The following is a 21,970-nucleotide window of genomic DNA, read 5'->3' on the forward strand; positions in this document are numbered from 1 at the left end:
CCTCTCCTGTAGCAGTTCACAGTATCAGCAAAACCTGAGGATCTCAGGGAGCTGCATTTCATTACACCTTATTAGTTCTAATGCCATCTGAGCTATAAACTCAGATCACAAAGTAAGCCAAGAAGAAAATAATTCCCAGCTATCTGATGCTGAGTTGGATTTTGAAGCATTTTATACCTACTACATATCTTAAATGATATTTACCATTTGAGGGAACAAGTACAACCTGAATTCATTACTGCAACACAGCCCCACCAGTTTCCACACTTCTAAAGTCATTGGGGAGTAACTTGAAAACTCCATAGATGTATCTCTAATGTGGGGTTTATGACAGAAAACCAAATTACTTCTGACTATAGAAGATTAATTTTCCCATGTTTTACAGCAAGCCAACTTCTGGCTGCTACTGTTTCTGAAGAGTTAAGAAAAAAATATTCTGCTCTTCATTACGTCCTTGGCTTATCTTTTATCTATTTCTATCAGTAAATACTAGGGCTGGTGGAAAATGGTAACTGCTTTCAGACAGAAGTAAAAAAATTGATTCTGGCTAACTAAGAGGAAGCTTTTTTTTTAAAAAAAAAACAAACAAACAATTACTGTCATAAAGCTAGTTTCTATTAAATAATTTTCCATAAAGGAAATGAAAAAGTATTTCAATAAAAACAGAGTAACTTCATTGTCCATCAATGCTAGCATAGAACAATTCAGTTCAGAGATGAAAACAATCATGCATCTGAAAAAGTAATATTAATAAATTGTCTTCTGTGTGGCTCACATTATTAAAACAATGTTCTGATGCATCCTTGTCTACAAAAAGGTTGAGGCCCAAAGAAAGTCTGGGGTGCTGGAAAGGACAGAGTTTAAAGCCGCAACTTGCAAATCCTATTCTGGATCTGTCCAGAAACAGACCATAACTGGCACTATCTTACCACAGCAAAACTGTGTTAGAGACTACCAACCTGAAACATCTGCCGGACCTTCCTGCGGGGCAGGTTAACATTTAGTTTATGCATCAGCTGGTGGATCTCTTCAATATTCAGCAGACCATCTCCATTCTTGTCAGCCTCCTCAAAGGTTTGTTTGACCCAGCTACAAATGTGTCAAGGAAAGGCACAAGAGTGAAATTTCCTCATGCATACGGAGACAAAGCAGTTAAGAGGTAAGGGACAAGACTCAGATTCAGGAGAACAAGTCTCTGCCCCAAATCTTCTGGGCAGGGAAGTAATCCTTAGCAGAGAACCTTAACAACTTCCAGGGAGAAAAACTTGGGCATTATTCAATTCAGTCTTCACAAACAAGTCTTCCTCAAGTCAGTGCTTCCAAGTAGAACATTTGCATTAAGACTTCCCACAGCCTGCATTATTGTTATCATAGGTACACTGTAAAATAAAGTTATTGCTGGCAAAGATCTGGTGCTATCTACATTGTTCTCCACACACTCGTGCCAAACCAAAGCATTTTTACTACTGTACACCCTGTGGTACAATTTGCTATTGCACCTCCTGCTTGGTGCAACTAAAACAGTTATATTTGAGGGCTGGTGATTTTGTGACTCAACTCTAAGGAATCAAGCTCAATAGCCATCTGTATCAGGGATGATGTTAATCTAGTGTAAGAGGATAGAATAAGGAAAACTGTTAAACCAGCCAAAGTACATGATTATCGGCCTCTGGTTTCCATCAGAACCTCATTAAAAATTAACTATTCTTGTTTTTCCATGCTCTCTCCTTCAAGACTGTCACACAGTTCTTTCACATGTATCTGATAACTCTTCCATCTCTGGACAAGTTCTTTGTCCACCACTTTATCTCCAACACCTCTGTCCTCACCTTGTGCTACACTTCCAGAGGGCATCAGAACTGTAAGTGGCACAGAGAAAATGGATAGCGCCCATACATTTGCTTTTTCTCCCCTCACAAAGGCAAAATGGCATCAAATAAAGTCAACAGCTGTCAAATTCAGAAAACAAGAGGTGATTCTTCACGCAGCATAGAGCTCTTTTTTAACATAACCTTTATTGGGATGTTCTGCAGGTTTACATGGGTTTGAGCCGACACTAAACCAGTTTTTCTCTCCCCCTCTCCCTGCCCTGCTACAATTTCATTCAAAAGCTTATAACTGGTACTGGTTTGGACTATTATTTACAGGTTCACAATACCGGCCCCTTCACAATCTCATTTCTGCTACTAACTTCTCTGAGAACACACTCTAAGTTTTCAAAGACTGTTCAGCTTGCTCCAACATCATCTTCCACTTCTCCCTCCCTTCTGCTTGAATTCCTCCACTTTCTAACCAGTACCTTGTACCCCCTCTTTGCACATATATCCCTTTGCAGCTTTTGCCAGGTCCTTATGCTAGGTGGAACTGGTACAGGGTCATTCTGTCTGCAGTCTCTCAGCTCCCCTTTTGATACCACAAATGAGACTTCAAGTGATGTTTCATCAGTAGAGAACATGCAGCTTGGAAAAGTTGTGGATAAATACAGCAAACTGAGTATGTGTGCAACAGACTATGCAATATAACCCCCAAATGGACCTGTGCCTATCTTGTAACAGAATTAAACACTGGAAATAGGAATTAAAAATACCTGATGTATATTCTTCAGAAGGAATATTTACAAGTGATCACTGTAGATTTACATGTGGCAGAAGAGACAGGTTACAATTTTAGTCAATATGGGCTTTGTTGTTTATTGGTTTGTTGTTCTGGGTTTTTTTGGAGGTGAGGTTTTGGTTTAGTGGGAAGAGTGTTCTTTGTATTTAACATAGAATGAATCATAGAATAGTTTGGTTTGTAAGGGACCTTAAATATCATGCAGTTCTAACTCTCCTGCCACAAGCAGGGACACTTTCCACTAGACCAGGTTGCTCAAAGCCTGGTCCAACCTGGCCTAAAATACTAGTCAACACTGTTGTGAAAGCAAGCACATCAAAGAAATATTCAATGGACGTGATCTTTATAAGACGTTAATTTTGGTTGCTAGGTTACAACAAACATTTAAGGAGCTTTAAAGATTTGTGCTCCTGACAATCAATGGAGGCTGAGAAGTAGACACGTATCTGACATACACTGACCAGGAGAAACAGAGATGACAAGGAATTACAAGTCAGTTTACTTGAAGACTCCTAAAAACACTGAGTTTCACTTGTGCAGAAGCTAACAAATTCAAGTTTTCAATTGACAGTATCTTGAAGACAGTGTCTTCTAATGGACTTTGCAATTTGCAGCAGAAGAATAAAAACACAGAAGATGACAGAAATCCTGAAATCATACTGAGGTTATGTCATGGTTCAAGTACAGTCAGTAACCCACGCAGCCCGCTCTCTCACTCCCCCACTTTCTCCCCCCACCCCGCTCCCGGAGGAACGGGGAGGAGAATCGAAAGAATGTAACTCTCAGGGGTTGAGATAAGAACAGTCCAGTAACTAAGGTATAACACAAACCACTACTACTACCACCAATAATAATAATGATAAGGGAAATAACAAGGGAAGAGAATACAATACCACCCGTCAATACCCAGCCTGACCAAGCAGTGAACTAGCCCTGCCGGGTAACTCTCAGTTACATCCTGGGCATGACGTGCTGTGGTATGGAATATCTCTTTGGCTAGTTTGGGTCAGGTGTCCTGTCTCTGCTTCCTCCCAGCTTCCTCTCCTCCCTGGCAGAGCATGAGACTCAGAAAGTCCTTGGTCAGACTAAACATTTGAGCAGTAACTAAAAACATCGGTGTTATCAGCATGGTTCCCAGGCCAAAAGTCAAAAACACAGCACTGCACCAGCTACTAAGAAGGAGAAAAAATGACTGCTACTGCTGAACCCAGGATAGGTTAGTATTTACTGCGATAATTAGAAATGACTGTTTTGACTCTTCAACAAGAATTTCACTAACAAAATGCAAGACTATCCCCTGACTTCATTGCAGCTTAATGCAATCCCTAAGGCACAGCTGATGTTTTATTGCACAGGTAAGTGTCTGTGTCAAACCCATTACTCAAGCTTTCATTACAATCAACGGTAAGGTTTTTGATCACATAACAGCAGGTAAAAGGACACCCTACGCTGAAGTCACTAAAACACAAAAAATACAAGCCAGAAACACTGAATCAGAAGGTGGAGCTCGGGCTCATAAAAGGATACTGATCATGTGTTCTCTGTCGCTTAGCAAGTGAGTCCTCATCACTTATTCCAGCCATCAAATATTTCAGTCCTGTGATCCAGGTGCGAGCTTCCTCTGGGTTAGATGTAATCAGATCCAGTGACTCCATGTGGCTGCCATGGTAAATGGTAAAGCAACAGCTCGGGTCAAAGTTCCCCTCTGCATGGCGGTGGAAAATTTCAGACTGCCGGCCTTCAGTGACTTTGTAAATAGAATCAATGACAACTGTTGGGAAAAGGGAAAACAAAAGTTGGCATGCTTGGATATCCACACAACCTCTTTCTGGTTTTAGCAATTCTGAATTATTCAGGCAAAATATCATTAAACATTCGTTAACGTTACATTGTCATATCCCAAAGTGCTTTTTGTTTTCTAGGTTTGTCCAAGCCACATGTACAGTGCATCTGCCTTGAAGGCATGCCAGCGCATGTACAGGCAGGTTACAGCAGAGCTCTGAGTGCTCATTGCTACATCAGAGGACTGCAGGCTACTCAAAGGGGAGCACAAGAAGACAGATACCAAATGTCTTCCATCAATGAGTGAAACACTAGCTCCAAAGGGACTCCTCCTATCACAGCTGTACTCTCTAGAGCAGGAAGACAGGGATACCATGGCACAGTGATGGATAACATGGTTCCCAGTGCCATACCATGAAACAGCTATGCTGTTCAACACAACAGCTCTTAGCCACCACTCACTGGACCAAAAGCATCAACTGTCACTGTCTGTAGCCTTCCCAATTGCTTGCTTTTAATCTCAAGCCTCCTTGACAGTCCTGTGAACTAGTTATTTTATTCAATAAGCCACTAATTTCAAATTCCAATTTAAAACAGTGCAGCAGAAACAGTTTCAATACAAAATAATGCTACACATTGACTTCAAGATTTAATATCTAAAGAAAATTATCAGTTAAGATTAAGAAACCTCAATCTAAACTTTTCTAGATTCTGTACTTAAACCTGTGATGTATATACTTAAAATAGTTCCCTGCAGTTATATTCAGTTTGCTCATAATTCATATAGAGGTATGGAAAATGTTGACATCAGACTGAACTACACTGCCTTCCTTTCATAATCCTGAACTTTTAGTAGGTGGTTAAACTCTACCCACACTCTTGAAAATCTTCATGTAAGAATAACATCACATTTGAAACAAGCATCAAAAAGCATTTATTTAATCAATCCCTCTGTAGTTCACATTCTAATACTGAACTGCCCCAGAAATTAAAAGGAATATTAGAAGTTTACTTTTTGCCTTTTCGCTTTTTCTGGATGGTCTCCATCGAATGCAGGTTCTGTGCTCATCCAGGTAGAAGAGACGAACTAGTCCTTTGGTTCCACTCTTCAGCTTAACCATCTGAGTCCCAGATTGCATAACACTCATGCATCTTTCAACTGTGTAACAGACAGAATAAATTCAACTAAATGGCTGTCTAATTCCTCTAGTAAAATGACTTACTGGCTTTCCAGCATCTGCCAAGCATATCACATTTTCGATTTGCACCTTTAATGACAGAAACTAGTCACTGCTGTATGAGACATATTATTTCTTCTTCAGTAGCTTCTCCATATAGGGAAAAAATAAATAAAATCAAAAATAATCTGTCAAAACACTTTCACAACAAAGGAGGCAAAGAAAACTTTACCATGTATTGAAGCTAAATAAGTTAAAGTTGTTCAATACTTACCTCACTTAATTATTTTCTATTATTACACACACTACTGTAATTTTAAACCCCAGTACTCTGCAAATTTCAGATGGTGAGATTATCACTCAAACTCCCATTCCTCTGGGTTTGCTAATCTTTTAGCCTATATCTTGCGCTTTTGACACTGTTAGAATTGATAACAGATTTATAAATACACAATCCCTCCTCCCTACCACACACATTTACACCCTCTCCATCCTGCTACTAAGTTTCAAGCACATACTGTGATGACTTCCTTTAATCATCCCACCCAGGATGATAGGGCTTTGTTTCTCTATGTTTTGACTAAAATATACCCATCTCTTCCATTTCATCTCACATCTTCCCTCCTACAGTTTTCCAAACAGTAGGATCAAGATAACATTTCCTCTTGATCCATGCTCTTAAGTTACATTCTCATATCCATTCACAGCCTCTCCTCACTTGATATCACTCCACATTCACCTCTCAGATGATTTGTTTACACTCTGGCTGGCTCCCAAACACTATCTGTGTCTGTCTTTACTTCTTATCACCCTTTATTATTTCTCTCCAATACTCCTCTTGGTATCACAACAAAGACCAAGACACCCTCTCACTCCTCTCTGTCAGAACCAGGATTTATTTTCTAAGCTCCTGACAACTCCTTAATTCCCACAGCAAGTGGCACATCCAGCAGTGGACTCAGACCCAGCTGAAACCCAACAGTGCTCTCATACACCAAAACACATTGTGATCGCCCTTCTCAGTTAACCTCCACAGCAGATATGTGGCCAGAGCATGTCTTCCAGCAGTCACACAACTCTGAGGCTATCAGTGAAAGAAAATAAGCCTGATGCTCCTTCTGAAGCGTCTCTGGGTCAGATGCAGTCAGAACAGCATCCCAAACATTAGTCAAATATGGGACAAACAGCCATGGTTGCTGGACCAGCTTCCCCTGGCTCCCTCACACAAAGGGAGATGGCAAGCCAAGCTCCACGTCACATAAACTGCATCAGAAGCAGTTTTTACTGAGTTGTTTTTCCTGAAGGAAAGAGAGGACTCAGGTTGAGCTAAACAGAACTAAAGTGTTCTGAAAGCATCAGATGCATGAGTGCAGTAAATTTGTCCTTTATATGTCCATAAATATATGTCCTTCCCTGAATATACATAATATACACAAAATGAAAATGTGGCTTTGGAAGTTCTTTAAGATGAGCCAGGAAAGTACATAGATCAAGCCAGAAATAGATGTTATGCAGTATCCACACACTGACTGTGGCAGTTTTAACCTGTACCTATCTGAAGATGCACAAAATAACAGGAAGACAAGCCTTTACACTACAAGAGATGGAATATTCAGAACCTTGAAGAAAGATTAACTGAAGCAAAACTAAACCTCTAAAACTTACTACATATGTACATACCTGCACACCTTCTCTTGGCAAACTGAGCTTTTCATTTTGGAACTGAGTTTAGATCAAGTTTGCCTTGGATTCATGCTTAACATACAATAATTGTCCTCCAGCACAGGAATAAGGTTCTCCACAAAAAAAAGTTGTACCAGTGTGTGCGTGGATATGCAAATCTGTACCGCTGCATTAGCCTGGCATAAAAACTTCAGACACGTTCTTATTTCACTATTAAAAGTATCAACACTATTAGAGCGATCAATTGCAACAGTGTTTTATCTAAGGAAGAGGTTTAGCAACAAGCTATTCAACACAAAGTGTGCTTCTTTGCACCCAAGGCTATCAGTTATTATTAGAAGTCTTACAAAAAACCTAATTCTCACATAAGTCTTTATTTTTATTAGCTCAGTTATCATAGGAAAAAAAAACAACCAACAACAATCTGGATTCACTGAAGATGCTGAAGACAGATAACAAACAGCAGAAGAAAGAGGTCTACATTTCTTTACTGTAAGAAAAGCAGAAAATGGGCCACACAGATAATTACAGCCAACAAAGCCATGGGGAGAAAAGAAAAAACAAAAAACTCACAAACCAAAACCTCTTCACTGTTTCAATTGCCTAATAATTTCTGTATCACATTTGTAACTGTTATAGATGCATTTCACATACACACTTGCAGATAGACTTCTGAATCAAAGTTAGAGGGAACAGATTTTTAAAACACTTTTTTTCAAAGTGGAAGAAATCCAGTTCCTGCCAAATATCTCAACATTCTCCATTTTTTGGATGCCACCTGCAAGAAGCCCACTGCCCAAATAAGCACCATCTTTTCTGCTTGAAATTTTCCATCAGAAAATATCATCCAAATGCAAACATTTAAAGAAGAATAGTAAACATGTAAGAGAGTTCATCACATTGTCCCTACTGTGTAGGTATTAATAACAGAAAGAATCCACTTCTAAAGAAAGGACTAGGGTAATGGAACTGCCACACCATTCATAGGCCCATTGGATTTCAACTCTGCAAACCATTTACAAAATATAGTCCTCCCCTTAAAGCTATTTATAAAATATAAGTACACAAAGAAAAAAACTCTTGTTCAAATCTATTCCTAATATGCTAATTTCAGTCTCTGGCCAGACATTCATAAAAGAGAGACCACCGCACGTTAGCATCTGAATAAAGTGAAGGCAGTTCAGAATAAAGCTCCAGAACAGCAATTCAAGAATGTTTTCACTAAGGAATAGGAAAACTCACTTCAGAAAAGCATTTAATCGTCTAGCTAAACCATGAATACTAAGTAAGTGAAGCAGCTCCTCGATGCAGAAGTTTGAGAAAACAAGACATATAATGATTTCCATTAAATGGTGGGTTTTTTTTTTTTACACAAGGACTAGCTATGCATTTTTTGCCCAAAGTCTGAAAATTAATTTAGTGAAACTAGAATACAATATAGTTTATATATTACAAGAACAAAGCAAGTTAATCTGGAAATACAAAATTATTAAGCTTATGCATTGTTTATTTAAAGCTTTACCTTCAAAGGAAAAAAAATAAAAATCTGAAAACTAGTAATTTCTCTTTCCAGATTTATGCAAACTTATTCTTGATAGTCTAAATTCATCCAAACAGACATCCTGTAGTTTAATGGATTTTAATAATATTAAAAAAGTCTATTTTTTCCTTCCAAAATAACCATTTAGAGCTAAACAGACCTGAGTTCAAAGAGCGTTTTCTGATTTCTAGTTCAAACAATGATAACTATTCCTAGCAGTACACATATCTCCTCTGCAGAAGGAGCTGCTTCTCTAACAGTAAGCCAGATACAAACCCATCTGTGCCAGCTGGACTTTTTCTGAAGTGGCCACACTCCCCAGCACATGGCAGACCTCTGAAGCCAGGAGGAAAGCCATCCAAGCTCCTGGAAAGTCCAGATGTTACTTGAAATCTTGCACGTTAGGCAGATTCTATTTATTCTACCTGACAGCACAGCTCCTTGCTGCTGAATAAATCAAGCTGCTGCCTGCGAACATTAAGCTGGAACTCTGACCACTAACCATACGTGGTCTTATGTTCAAAAAGCACTCTAATCTGCCACAAATCAGTCAATGCTACTGTCCATCCAGCTCTGCTCTAATCTATCCCGATATGTAATCGGGTCTTTAATAACCAGCGAATAGCTTAGCACTGCACCCTGCAAGAATCTCTCACAGAAAGTTACAGCTCTGTTCACAGGTTTAACAGTCATGACCTGTTATTCAAGGGTTTGCAATTAACTTGGTTTAATTCTCAACAGTCATAGTTATGACTTATACATCTGCTTGCTGCTGTGTTTCACTACAAAGCCCTAAGGTGTGCAGAACCCTTTAGATGGAAAATATTTAGGGAATTAAAACATTACACCTGGCACCACTTTCAGTAAAACAGAAATGCACTTTACTATATAGGGCACATCACATCAGTGAAACAAATATCCACTCCCCATAGAACATGTTATCCAAGATTAAATAAATACGCGGGTCACTGTGCAATGGGAGCCAACAGGCAGGCACCATGCAGGAGAGGCACTGGCACCCGAGGGATGCTGGCTGGGATGCAGCTGGGATATTTGGCATGTACCAGCTGCCCCATTGCCCACACGTGACAGCCAACACTGCATGTCAACGTTTTCTGGGTTATCCCAACTCCGCTGCTTTTATGGACTTAATGTTACAGCTGTCTGACAAAACAAAAAGATTAAATAAGGTATAAAGAGCATTACCAAACAATGAGAAGTATAATTATGAAAGAGGATGAGCCACATTTCTAAACTATATGCAGTAACCGCATAAAGGCAACATTAAGCTTGAGGAAATAAAAGAAAGCCATAAAACACAGAAGTTACTTTTTCAACTGCAACATCAGCTCTTCTCCCCCCGCCTTTCAGGTGTTTTTGTTTCACTGTACACTTTGCAGATACATTGTTTGGTCTCTCTTCAGAGAGGGAAGAACCAAAAGAGCCTCCGGTACTACCAAACGCTATTCCCACCCACACAATTGCCAGGACTTCTGCAGACAGCTCCTGTGATTCACTGGATGCAGCATCCCAAGAGGTTCAACCTAAAGTAACTGCTCTTACACTACAGAAACCATGGTTTATCTTAGTTGTTATTCTCTTCAGTTTTCAGATTTAACACACACACACCCCCCAAATTCCAGAAACTGAACTCTAAGTGGGGCTGTTACAAAAAAGTGTGTGGTTGGTAGTTAACAAAGGAGTCTCAGCATGCTTCCACCACTGTAGTCATGTACTTGGATCCAGTTTGGAATCCATTTTTACTGACACTGATGCACATTCCCAGAAGCAGGCATTGAAGAAGTATATATATTAAAAAAAAAAAACAAAAAAAAACCCCAAACAACAAAAAAAAACACAAAAAAACACAACCCAAACAAACAAACAAAAAAAAACCCAACCAAAAAAAAACCAAACAAAACAACCCAAAACCCACACACACTCCTGAGCTAGAGAACAGTATGAAATTAAACTGTCAGGATTCAAGTAGTGAAGATACTCTGGATGAAATCACCAAACCAAAACAGGCAACCAAAAAAAAAACCACCACCACCAAAAAAATCCCCAAACTCCCCCACAAAAAAAAAAAAAACACAACAAAAAAAACCCAAACCAATAGAACAAAAAAAAAACCCAAACAAAACCCCAGCAACAAACTACCAAACCCCCAGTATTCTCAGTTGTCTGAATTCTTCTCATCACCCTTTTTTACATCATTTATTAATCATATGAAAGTTGTAAGTTTGCCTTTACACTAATGCCATTAAAGCCATTTCCTCCCTACCTCCATTCCCCAGCAAGCACATTTTATCTAAATCCCATAGAACAACACTAATATCCAGCAGACCACGCAGCTTACCACTAATGTCATCAAATTGTTGATTGCTGTTTCATTATGTAATGGGCAAAAAGCCCAGGAGAACAGAGACCACAGGTCTGGGGGAATCCATGGCAGCCCCAGTCAGGACCATTTTTAATAGCCACATGTCATATTTTATGCCAGATTGTAATTTGATTTGCAGCAACTCTTTCAACCTTATGGAATTTTACATTAAGCTTCTTAGAGTGGATTGAATCATAATCTCTGTGAAGTCTATGGACATGAGATGGACAATCTCTCACACTTCCGCAAATCTCAAAATCCTCAAGGAAGTTACACAAAACCAGCAGAGATGTCAAAGGCTGATGTTAGTCCTTGCAAGGCCCAGCTGAAAAACATGCAGGTATTTCATTTCAGCCCTCAAGAAGGTAGAGAATCAAAACAAATAGTCCAGCCAAACACAAACTCTGACACTCAAAACAATTGCGAAAGAATGAAAATCATAAAATCTGAAAACCGACTTATACTTGTAAATTCACTAAATAATATGCAAACAAGAGGGGTGATGCTTAAGAACAAGGCTCTTCAGAAATAGGCTGCAGCAAAGCTGTTCAAGAGCTCTTGCGCCACTGCAACGCATGTCTGAGGACTGTAAGTTTTCCGTTCCTTGAATTACTCCTTCCTCAACACTGAAAAAACACAACCATGTAACCACAGACACAGCCAACTGCCAAAACACATTCTCACATCAATAGAGTGAACAAAGAACGTATATTTATTAAGCAAATACAGCTGACAAGTTTGCACATCCTAATCCCTACTATTGCATGAGGACTCCTTAAGCAGGGAGGGCACAGCAATTGATAATGACACCATAGAGCAAATGGAAGCAGCAGCAAAAAGGACGAAATGGAGGAGGATAGTTTCCACAACACCTGCCAACAAGGAGGATGAGTGGACAGGTCTGTACATACATATTGCTGTGGTAGCCAAAGTAGTACAGTTCAGGACAAGCAAAGGGCAGAGGCACATTTGGCTTCTCGGGCAGCACCTTCACTCCACTGTAACCATTCACATGGAATACAAGACATTGTTCTAGGGTCATCTCTCCAAAGGAAACCCTAGGGTCGCCTTTCAACTAGGCAAGCGTTTGCTCAGTTCCCAGAAAAAAACAGCATTAACTCACTCTGAGTAGCTCAGCTGAGTCACCTGTGTGTGCTCCCCAGCAGCACTAAGACATGAGCTTCTCCTTTGAGGCCACACAGCAACTGATAAAGAAGTCTGAAAGGCACCCCTGAAGCTGTGCCTCTGGATACAGAGATCAGAGTTCAAAACAGTAAAATCTTTCTTTTCCAGAATCCCAGAATGTCTGCCCTCTAAAAATCAATAAGTACATAAAGTAGGATCACATGACCGATAACCAACTATGTCTTTTTCTAAGCCTGCCTTTGCTGTACAGCACTGAATGTCATCACTGTTCCTCAATATTACCCAGGTCTTCAACGAAATACATTTCCCACTGCAACATACTGAGCTGGGTCAGATCCCCTCCCTTCTGCCCCAGAAATATGCTATTCTTTTATATTTCCCTCCCCCCAACTTCTCCAACAAAACAAAAGAATAAAACCCTCACGAGAACACCCTTCATAAAGCTTGCTTCTGTCCCCACACAGAAGACGTGCAGAGGATAAACTGTCTCAGCTTCAGTGCAAACAATGAATTCTAATGTCTACAAATTTATCAGCAAATAGCAATGTCACAGCAATTTTGGCACCTGTACAGCATCACATCCTGGTCAGGGGAATAAAACACTGGGCACAAGAGCAGCTAGCTGTATGAAGTAGGATGAAGTGGGTGGAAAAGGATCCAGTCCCCAGGACCTGGAGCCCACTCATCATGATGGGTTGCGACAGTGGTTGGACTGGTGGAAGCATTGCTTCCCCTTCGGCTGCCAAATAATGCCAAATAAATCCACATCTGGGGCTTGATAAGAATAGGAGGTAGAAAAAAGAAACAGAATAGAAATGAAGGTAGAGTTAATAAAGCTTTAGAAGTAATGAAGACTACAGCACAACTGATTATATGAAATAATTTATTCAAATGCCTCAGAAAGCAATTTTGCTAAAGAAACATGTGGATTCTATTCTCAGATTACCTCAGTGCAAGTCACTCACAACAGTAAGTCGTCTGTGGACAAACAATGACTTGAGTCTCAAACACCAAAGTAATTTTATTGACAAAAATAATCATGTTTTGTGCATCTATTTGTGCACAAGTCTCATGCTGATCAATGTTTCTACCAGTAATGTGAAAATGCCTCCAAACCAGTTACTGTTACATTGCTGAGGACAGCAATAATCTGACCTAGAACAGGTAAACTTCCTCACCTGCAGGTTTGGGTTTTTTTTAGTATCAGTCAGAACCCAATTGAAACACAGAGAGTTACAGAATCAGTTAGGTTGGAAAAGACCTCTAAGATCATCAAGTCCAACTGTTACCCTACACTGCCAAGGCCACCACTAAACCTTGTCACTGAGGCCTTCATCATCTTCATGGTTTTTGCACACTTCCAGTGACGATGATTCCACCACTTCCCTGGCATCCTGCTCCAGTACCTGATCACCCTCTCAGTGAATAAATTTTTCTTAATATCCAATCTAAACCTCCCTTGGTGCAGCTTTTTTCTGTCACTTCCATCACTTGTATAAAAAAAGACAGCTTATGGTTTCCCATGACTTTAATTTTAGTCATCCAAGAAGCACACATACCAGCACAAAATGCTGCCTGCATACTAACAGGCTGCCCTCTAAGACATGAACTTCTTAAGGGACTACTTCAAAATTCATGGTAAAGAGGAACAATAAGCACACATATTTCTCCTTGTAGGTAAGCTCAGTGCTGGCATCTGGCCATCTGAGCCTTCAAAGCAATGAAAGAGTTACTTTAACAGTTCTAAATTTTGCCGTATACTTTCAGAAACGCACAGTTCTCCAGCAAATTCTAAGAACCTTTTCAGTATCACAAGATGATGGTGTCCTGTAGATTTATTGAAACAGGAGCTTATTTAATTCACAAGCACAGAAAACACAAAACAAACAAACAAACAAAAAAACGGAACACAAAGTATATACCAAGCATACAGAAGCAAATTACACACCTTTCACTCAGCCATCAGCATTCAGTATCCAACTCCAGCATCCTATGAAACTTCAGTGGTGCCACAGAAGGACTTGGCACTCCACACTGCACACCACAGAGACGCTCTTTTTAGGCTGGCAGGTGAGGCATTTCACTTCACACAGGGTAACATCATCAGAACATACCAAACAACCCAGAGGCTTTGAACCATATGCATATGTTACTTTACTGCAAGTGCACATAATACTGTGATAGATTTAAGACATTATTGGGATTAAATTTATGGAAGACCTAATTTCTTCACAGGAGGAGGCTAATGCCTTCGATATCCACTGTGTATGCCATTCTGAGGTAATTTATTTATATATCACTTACTATTCTAGTGTCTATACTTAATACTTGGTTTACAAGCTGTCCTGGGTTCAGCAGTAGCAGTCATGTTTCTCCTTCTTGGTAGCTGGTGCAGTGCAGTGTTTTGACTTTCCGCGCTAAGGCCGGCATCAATATGGTGAGCCACGGGGAGCTGGGGCACACCAGGTTGACTAAGGAGGGGTGAACCGGCCCAGGCCAAAAGTCAAAACACTGCACTGCATCAGCTACCAAGAAGGAGAAACATGACTGCTACTGCTGAACCCAGGACACAAGCACTTGGTCAGATGCAACGAAGGATACAAGAGTCCTAAAGAAGCACTAATAATGACGTTAAAAAAGGCTGCTGCAATAGTCTGTCAATGAAATACAATGCAGTTCTCTGCTTAGCTGTACCAGCTGCAACCCTAGTGCTCTGCTAAAGCAGTAACAACAAGGTAACTACCAAGTACTATGACCCCATTAGCCAAAGATACAGACCCATGAACAAGGGAAGTCCATACCGCTCCTCCTGTGCCATGCCCATTAATGTCCCACTGCTGATACCCCTTATTGCACATGCACATTTCCTGTTCACAGTGGTTAGAAGTCGCATATGAACTCACAGCCAAGCTACTCACAGGTGCGGAGCTACTGCTTCCTGCAAGTGCTTATTGAAGAGCAAATCAGACACCCAGCCAGCAACAGCACACACAGAACCTGTATGTTCAGCTATCCCCTTATACAGGTGCTGTACATCATACAAGCACTCTTATTGTGCCTAAATTGTGCAAGGGGTGTGATCCTGCTTTTATCAGCATCAGTGATCACCAGCCTGAGCAAGAGAAGATGAAGTAATCTGCCTTCTTCCAACATTCAAGCACATGAATATATTCATGCCTACGAAATGCACTGTCCACAGTCTGTGCTTGCCTGGTGCTGTGTCACCCCTCTTCTGTGCTGGGGCACCCCAGTCACCCAACCATGACCCCACATGCACTGCTGCAACACCACCAAAGCAGCCGAACCTGAATGCAAGGGATACTAAGTCATATGGTGTTGCACTTGCTGCTGCTGCATCCTTTAACCACCTCCAGCAGGCAGAGAAACAGTAGTGCTGCTAACTGGAAAAGATCAACAGAAATTTGGCAGTTGCTATTATATCTGCCTAAGAAAAAGGTACTGACTAAAAAATGACCTCAGACAGATTTTCACCATCAGCTGAGTACTTTGGTATGAAACCTGCTTATCTACACATACACACACATTTACATGAGCTTCAAAACTTAAACCTGATGCTTTTCTTCCAGGACTGCTCAAAAAACACCCCCTTCAAATAAGCTAGCTCTTGTAAATTATTGAATGGGGACATATCCATTACCTTCTGCATCTCAGATGGAGTAACACCTGGTCTCCTTTACCTAACCATATGCATCAAAGCTTAATGTAGAGCTTTGTGTAACCAAAACCTCCAAAATAAAAACACAGCATTTGGAACTGTAGCATACAGTTCCTTCCCTGGGAGGATATACAAATCACTGACCTTTTCTTTAAAAATATATCAATTTCTTGTACAACAGCTGTGTCTATTTCCAGTAATTTTCTCTAGTTAAAAAAAAAAGTTTGTCAAATAAAATAATCCATGCTAAATAAATATTAATTAAAAAATCAGTATATATTAATCGCCAACACTGCCCTTAATCCTTTTTAACATGTTTCATAGTGGGCAAAATGATATTTCAAATACAATCCATGACTTTTGGTGGTTTTATTTTAGATTAGTTTGGTTTCAACTTATTGATAATATTGTTAGCAAATGTCTTCTGAACTACCCCATTCTGGCAAGCCAGCTCTCTGCTAAATGTATTTTGTAAATTGTGTTGTTTTTTCTTTAAAAGCATATAATCCAACATGATTAAGGATAAGAAAAATACAAAAATAAATTTTATCCCTCATGATTTTTCCACAGCACTACAGCCTCCACTTAAGATGCTCAAACTAATTACCACTTTCCATCCAGCAATGACTTAAATTGAACAAAGTCAGAAATTATAAACTACAAGTTACTGGAGAAAGTTATTCAAGATGCCTTCCTGTTTTGTACCATCCTCCTGCAATTCTTGAAAAGACACATCTTTACCACCCAATGCTATTTGATTAAAATTTTACACATCCTTTGCAGGTGTGTTATACTATTTATAAGTGCTACTAGGGCAAAAACCCCAACAACTAGCCACGGAAACTCTTTTCCATAGAAAGCTATGCCACAACAAAATGACCAAGAGATGAAAATGTCAAGATTATATATATTTTTTTCTACACACAGATACGTTTTTAATAATTTAAGGTAACACACAAGTGCAGTACGTCCATGTCATAGCAGCATCTCACATACAATACATATTATGTTTTCATGGACAAATATACTTTCAATTCAATACAAAAATTCCAAGTTTTCCTTTTAAATATTCAGGAATATATATATATATATGCACATATTTTTCATACTAACAATGTCCACATATTGTATGTAACTCACCAGCCATAAGGGTAAAGTTACCTGATTTTTCTATAGCACTTCCAGAAATGTTACAAGCTCTTCCTAGAGTAATTCCAAACTCAAACATCCTTACCTTTTTCTGGACTTAAATTTTTATATACCTCAAGGTCTGCCATTAAATTTGTAACTCATGCATTATTGGCAAGTGGAATGGAAATTCTCACTGCAGGAAAGCCTCAATTTAGTCTTCATGTCTCCACAGCTAAAACATTTGGAAAGCAGTCCTCAGAAGCACAGGAGAACACTGCCAGCACTGCTCTTTACAAGAAATGATGAAACCTTCATGATCCATAAAACAAAAACAGGAAAGGACAAATCCAGAGGCAATACTAGGCAACTTTCTTCAAAACCGAAAAGCACAGTCTGAGAAGGATGCTGCTCTATGCTGCTGCTGCTGCAGGAACGCAGAAGCAGCGACTACTTTTGGTATGAGACATGCATACATAGCACAGCGATTAAGATGCTCCAGGCAGTAAGTGTGCGCAACGCCTGGGAAGAGCAGCTCTATATAGGCAAGTGTGAGGAAATCCTGCTTGCACCTAGGAAAGCTGGTCAGGAAAGGATTACCATACTTCAAGTAAAAAGTGGGAGAATGACACCAGCTGAATGCAGAAGAGAAATGACCCTTGTTCCAAGAAAAGTCTCAGCATCTGCAGCCATGGGATTCTGCGAGGCAGGACAGAATCCCTGTGGACTGCACTTCTTCCCCCTAGATTTGTGCCCCCCCTCCTGTCTCTGTCACTAACTTGATAGGGAACAGTCATTCTGCAGAATCAAGGCAATTAGAGCACAAAGCATGCAAACGTTTAGTCTCTGCATCACTGAGTATTTGATTTCGTAAGAACAAGTAGTCTCCTGTGAGATGCTGAGCACTAACTCTTCCAAGAGCTGTAAAAAAAAATTGCCATACTACCGGCTAAATACCAGGCTTGTTTAAACTAACTCAAATCAATAGGTTTATAGTCAGGGTGGAACAATGGGCAGAAACATTCAGACTTGCATAAACTGCACTTACTTATGACAGAGCCCAAGGGGGCAGAGGGCTGGAAAGCATAGCAAGAATAAAGCAGGCTCCATACATAATGCTTCACATCTTTGATTTATTGCATTTCCTAATTGTTTTACTATTCAGCTGCCTTTTACAGAGTGACATTTACATCAGAACACCAAAGAAATCCCCAGTTGTATTCTCAAAGATTGTAACAGTAATAAAAAAGGACAGAATTTGCCTAGCACATGCTAGGAGAAAGTTACATAATAGACAGCATGACTGAGAAAACAAAACAAAACCAAAAAAAGCCCACAGTTCTACATGCCTGTAGAACTTGCATAAGATGGGAGACAAGATACAAGTGGAGCCGACATGTTTTACTTGCTGAGATATCATTACTTCTTAGCTGCTGCTAAGACAAATTGTAAGACTTCCCACAGTCACCACGTCACAATAGATCACAGCACACTGCAATATGTGTGTGTACTATATCTAACAAACCTATAAAATGAAACAATGTACCAAACCCACTGAAGGATCATTCTTATCTGCACTCAAAGCTCACGCTCCTAATCACACTTTCAGGACACAGCAGAAGTCATGCTCTGTGGAAAGAGGTGTCACTCATCTCAGTTATAACAAGGGAAATGAAACAGCTGCATCATTACCCCACCACTGGTTCACACCTCAGTTCACAAGATTAATGGATGAAGTCCTCACTCTGAAGCCTCTAGACAGTTATCAATACATTTACATTCAAATGAATTGATGTGCTGAAGTTGCAATTCAACAACAAAATCTAAACTATCACCAGTCTATAGTTTAATTATTGATAGATCAGATTGCACTTGACAATGTGTTAAATGCAAATTACTCCATAGTCCTATCCTTCTGTTAATTATGAAAGGAGCTATACACAACCATCTTTAAAAAAGCTACTCTGTAAGAAACCTTGCTCAATAATTAATACATTCCTTATTATTTTGTCTTCAAAATAAAGTTCCTTTTAAAACTGCCCAAAGACTTCTATATAATTCAGGAGACATGCAAACTGATATGAAGATAATTGTAGGCTTATTCAACTTACACCCCCCAAAAAAATCACCATGACAACTCTTCACTGACAAGCCAGGTTTTGCATCCGATTTCTGGCCCTGTCAGAGTCAGATCTGAAAATGGTGTGTCCCCAAAGACACTCTACATGAGTTTGACTGTCTGCAAGAGGAGAAGTCAAAAGACAAATAGTTCACTTTATTCCATCTGATGCTGTACCTACATCTTATTGCAGCCATGGCTGGGTGACCCTCACATCCTTCCAGCTCACTTCACTTTCACATACATCCCCTATTCTCAAGGGGATCATGATGTTCCTGCTGGGAGCCATTCATGGAGCCACCACACACAAAGTCCTACCAAAGTCTCAGGGTTGATGGTAACAAGCACCCTTTCTGAATATAAAATTGTTATCATTACTTGAATTTGATTAACATCAATGAGCACTGTAAGACAAATATACATACTCTGAACAGCCACCACTGTTTTATAGGTACTGCATAATCCCCAGATAAGGTTTGGCATGGAAGGTAACAGGCTCACTTGTATGCCTGTTTTTCCTGTTTATGTTTTCTGCCCCTTAAGCACTTCCTTGCAAGACCTTTGCCAGTGCTTTGCATACTTAAAAGGCTGGAGTTTAAAACTTTTTAAGCTGGTTTCAAGAAACACATGAACTATCCTCCAAACTTCATCTCGCCAATAGCTTTTGACAATCCAGCTACAAAAGCAACAAAATATATAAAAAGATGCTTATTCACTCATCTCCCCTAGGCTCATATTATTTTCCAGTCTTTTCAATTTGCTGCTCAAAAAAAAAACAAACAAAAACAACAACACTTCTGTCATTAAACCACTGGAATTATTTTGAGGTAAGACAGCAAGTACCTCCAGGTACAAAGCAGACAGTGTCAAAGCACTATCCCTACCATTTCATTAAAAAAGGGGATTTAAAGCTTTCTTGTAATATCTGCAGACTGTAGTTCTTCTCTTCCATGCCCATAGTTACAGATATGTTTTCATTTAAAATACACTGTAGTTCAGCTTACAGCTCTGAGCGAGATGAGAGAATGTGGGTTTCCACCAAAAACAATGCCAGAGGGACAAAGAGGTGCTGGCTTGGCTTGGGGTATATATGCCAAACCATAGCCAATGCTTTCAGCTCTTTGCAAGAAAATATGGATTAAACCTGCCACCAAGGCACTCCCAGCTCATCCCTGTGAGGGAATAGCCGATGGGGTAACTAGCAAATATTCCCACATGGAATGACCAAGGGGACAGCCAGCTGCAGGAATCGCTACATTCAAGCCCCTTCTCCCCAGGCAGCTCAAGTCTGTTGGGCTATAAAACCAGTTAAAAACTCCCTTGAGATGCATGGAAGATACATGTGCCATGAAAACCTGAACCAGTACTTGCAGGGTAAAAATCCTGCCTTGTGTTTGCTGCTCTGGGTTAGACAAGATGCAGGAGGCCAGGCAGGGCTGTACCACATGAGCTCAGGCAGATGCTCCTTTCAAGAGCTAACAGCCCACATTTGGCAATGCTTAGTGGCCATGGTCCAAGGTATCTCCTGGAGAACCATCTGCGGTGTAGCCCTGCCTGCACCCTGAGACACAGAAGACTTCCCTTCCTCACCACAGCCCAGCAGCACCTGAACTAGGCGGCTGACACGTTGCCGTTCACTACTGAAGAAATTTAATTACCAAAAGCATCGGCCTTTGCCAGATTGCCAGAAACAGAAGCCCAATTTTTAACACTAAAAACCATACCTCACAAGGCTTAGACACTGGGTAGAGACACAACACTGCAAGTTGTACAGCAAAATATTCATTTTCCAGTAAATGAGAATATGATTTAACTAACAGTTTTGAAATTATAGCGTCAAAAGAATATTAATTTTCTGGCTCATCAGTTTTTCCTTTTTCACTGTCAAAATAGCTGGAAACTTGTATAGAGACTAATTCTGCTAAAAAGCAAGAAAAGCTGATTAGAGAACTTCTACCTCTTACAGCAAATAGATAATGAAATAAGAGGATAACATCTTCATATTAATCATCCAAATTTAATCTTAGACCTAAGCTGTAATACAACCTCCTCATGAAAAGCCAGCTAACAGTGAAGAAAACTTTAATTTAGCTGCATGAAAAACTCATCGTTTTTATCAGATTAAAGTTTTTATCAACTCTACTCATTTGTGATTTATGAAGACATGGCCCTTTGGAAAGCTAACAAGTACATAAAGATGGAAAGGTGAAAACACTTGGCATTAGAACTCAACCACCTGATACACTATGAGAGGCATCCCACACATGAAACTCCTCCTTTCAGCAAAGATGCATCTAACAACACACGGGGCTCTTGAAGGTAGTTATACATTCAACGAAGCATCAAGAGGCCCTTTCTTCAGGCATTTTAGGCACTTCTTAAACCTATGCGAACTTTAATAAAGAAATTCTTTAACGCCCTTCTTGCATATACATTTTCAGTTATGTCTGGTTCTCTCAAGGAATGAATTGTGGATATTTTGCTACATAAATCAGAATATAAACCAAAACAAAAATTATTGCACTATTATCTTGTCCTACTTTCCCATGCATCATTATAAAACTTAAATTGAAGCTGACTACTAAGATGTAAGTCTGAATTCTGCAGTCTACATCTGCCATCTTTAGCACTGTAGCCTCAAGCACAGGGCTTGCATGAGGCTTCAGCAGAGCTAATTATAAAGCATTGCCCATCAGCAAACATCAAGCCTAACATATATGTG

General features: G+C 39.8%; 1 protein-coding gene across 5 annotated transcripts in view; it reads right to left on the minus strand.

Moving 5' to 3' along the window:
* The window catches only part of PLCH1 (phospholipase C eta 1), an 80,156-nt gene that overhangs the window by 36,388 nt on the left and 21,798 nt on the right, over positions 1–21,970 (minus strand). For 3 of the 5 annotated variants that reach the window (XM_062603509.1, XM_062603508.1, XM_062603506.1), the window contains exons 3-5: positions 5,408–5,554; positions 4,141–4,384; positions 960–1,089 (exon numbers count right to left, since the gene is read on the minus strand). In XM_062603509.1, the coding sequence (XP_062459493.1) occupies positions 960–1,089; positions 4,141–4,384; positions 5,408–5,554 (521 nt within the window). Of the gene's footprint in view, positions 1–959; positions 1,090–4,140; positions 4,385–5,407; positions 5,555–17,235; positions 17,646–21,970 lie in introns of those variants that run through there. The other 2 variants (XM_062603507.1, XM_062603510.1) reach the window with 2 other exon arrangements.

Source organism: Pezoporus occidentalis, unplaced genomic scaffold (genome assembly GCF_034315485.1).
Source record: "Pezoporus occidentalis ecotype Australia unplaced genomic scaffold, CSIRO_AGI_Poc_V1 ctg8, whole genome shotgun sequence".
In the NCBI taxonomy this organism is placed as follows: domain Eukaryota; kingdom Metazoa; phylum Chordata; class Aves; order Psittaciformes; family Psittacidae; genus Pezoporus; species Pezoporus occidentalis.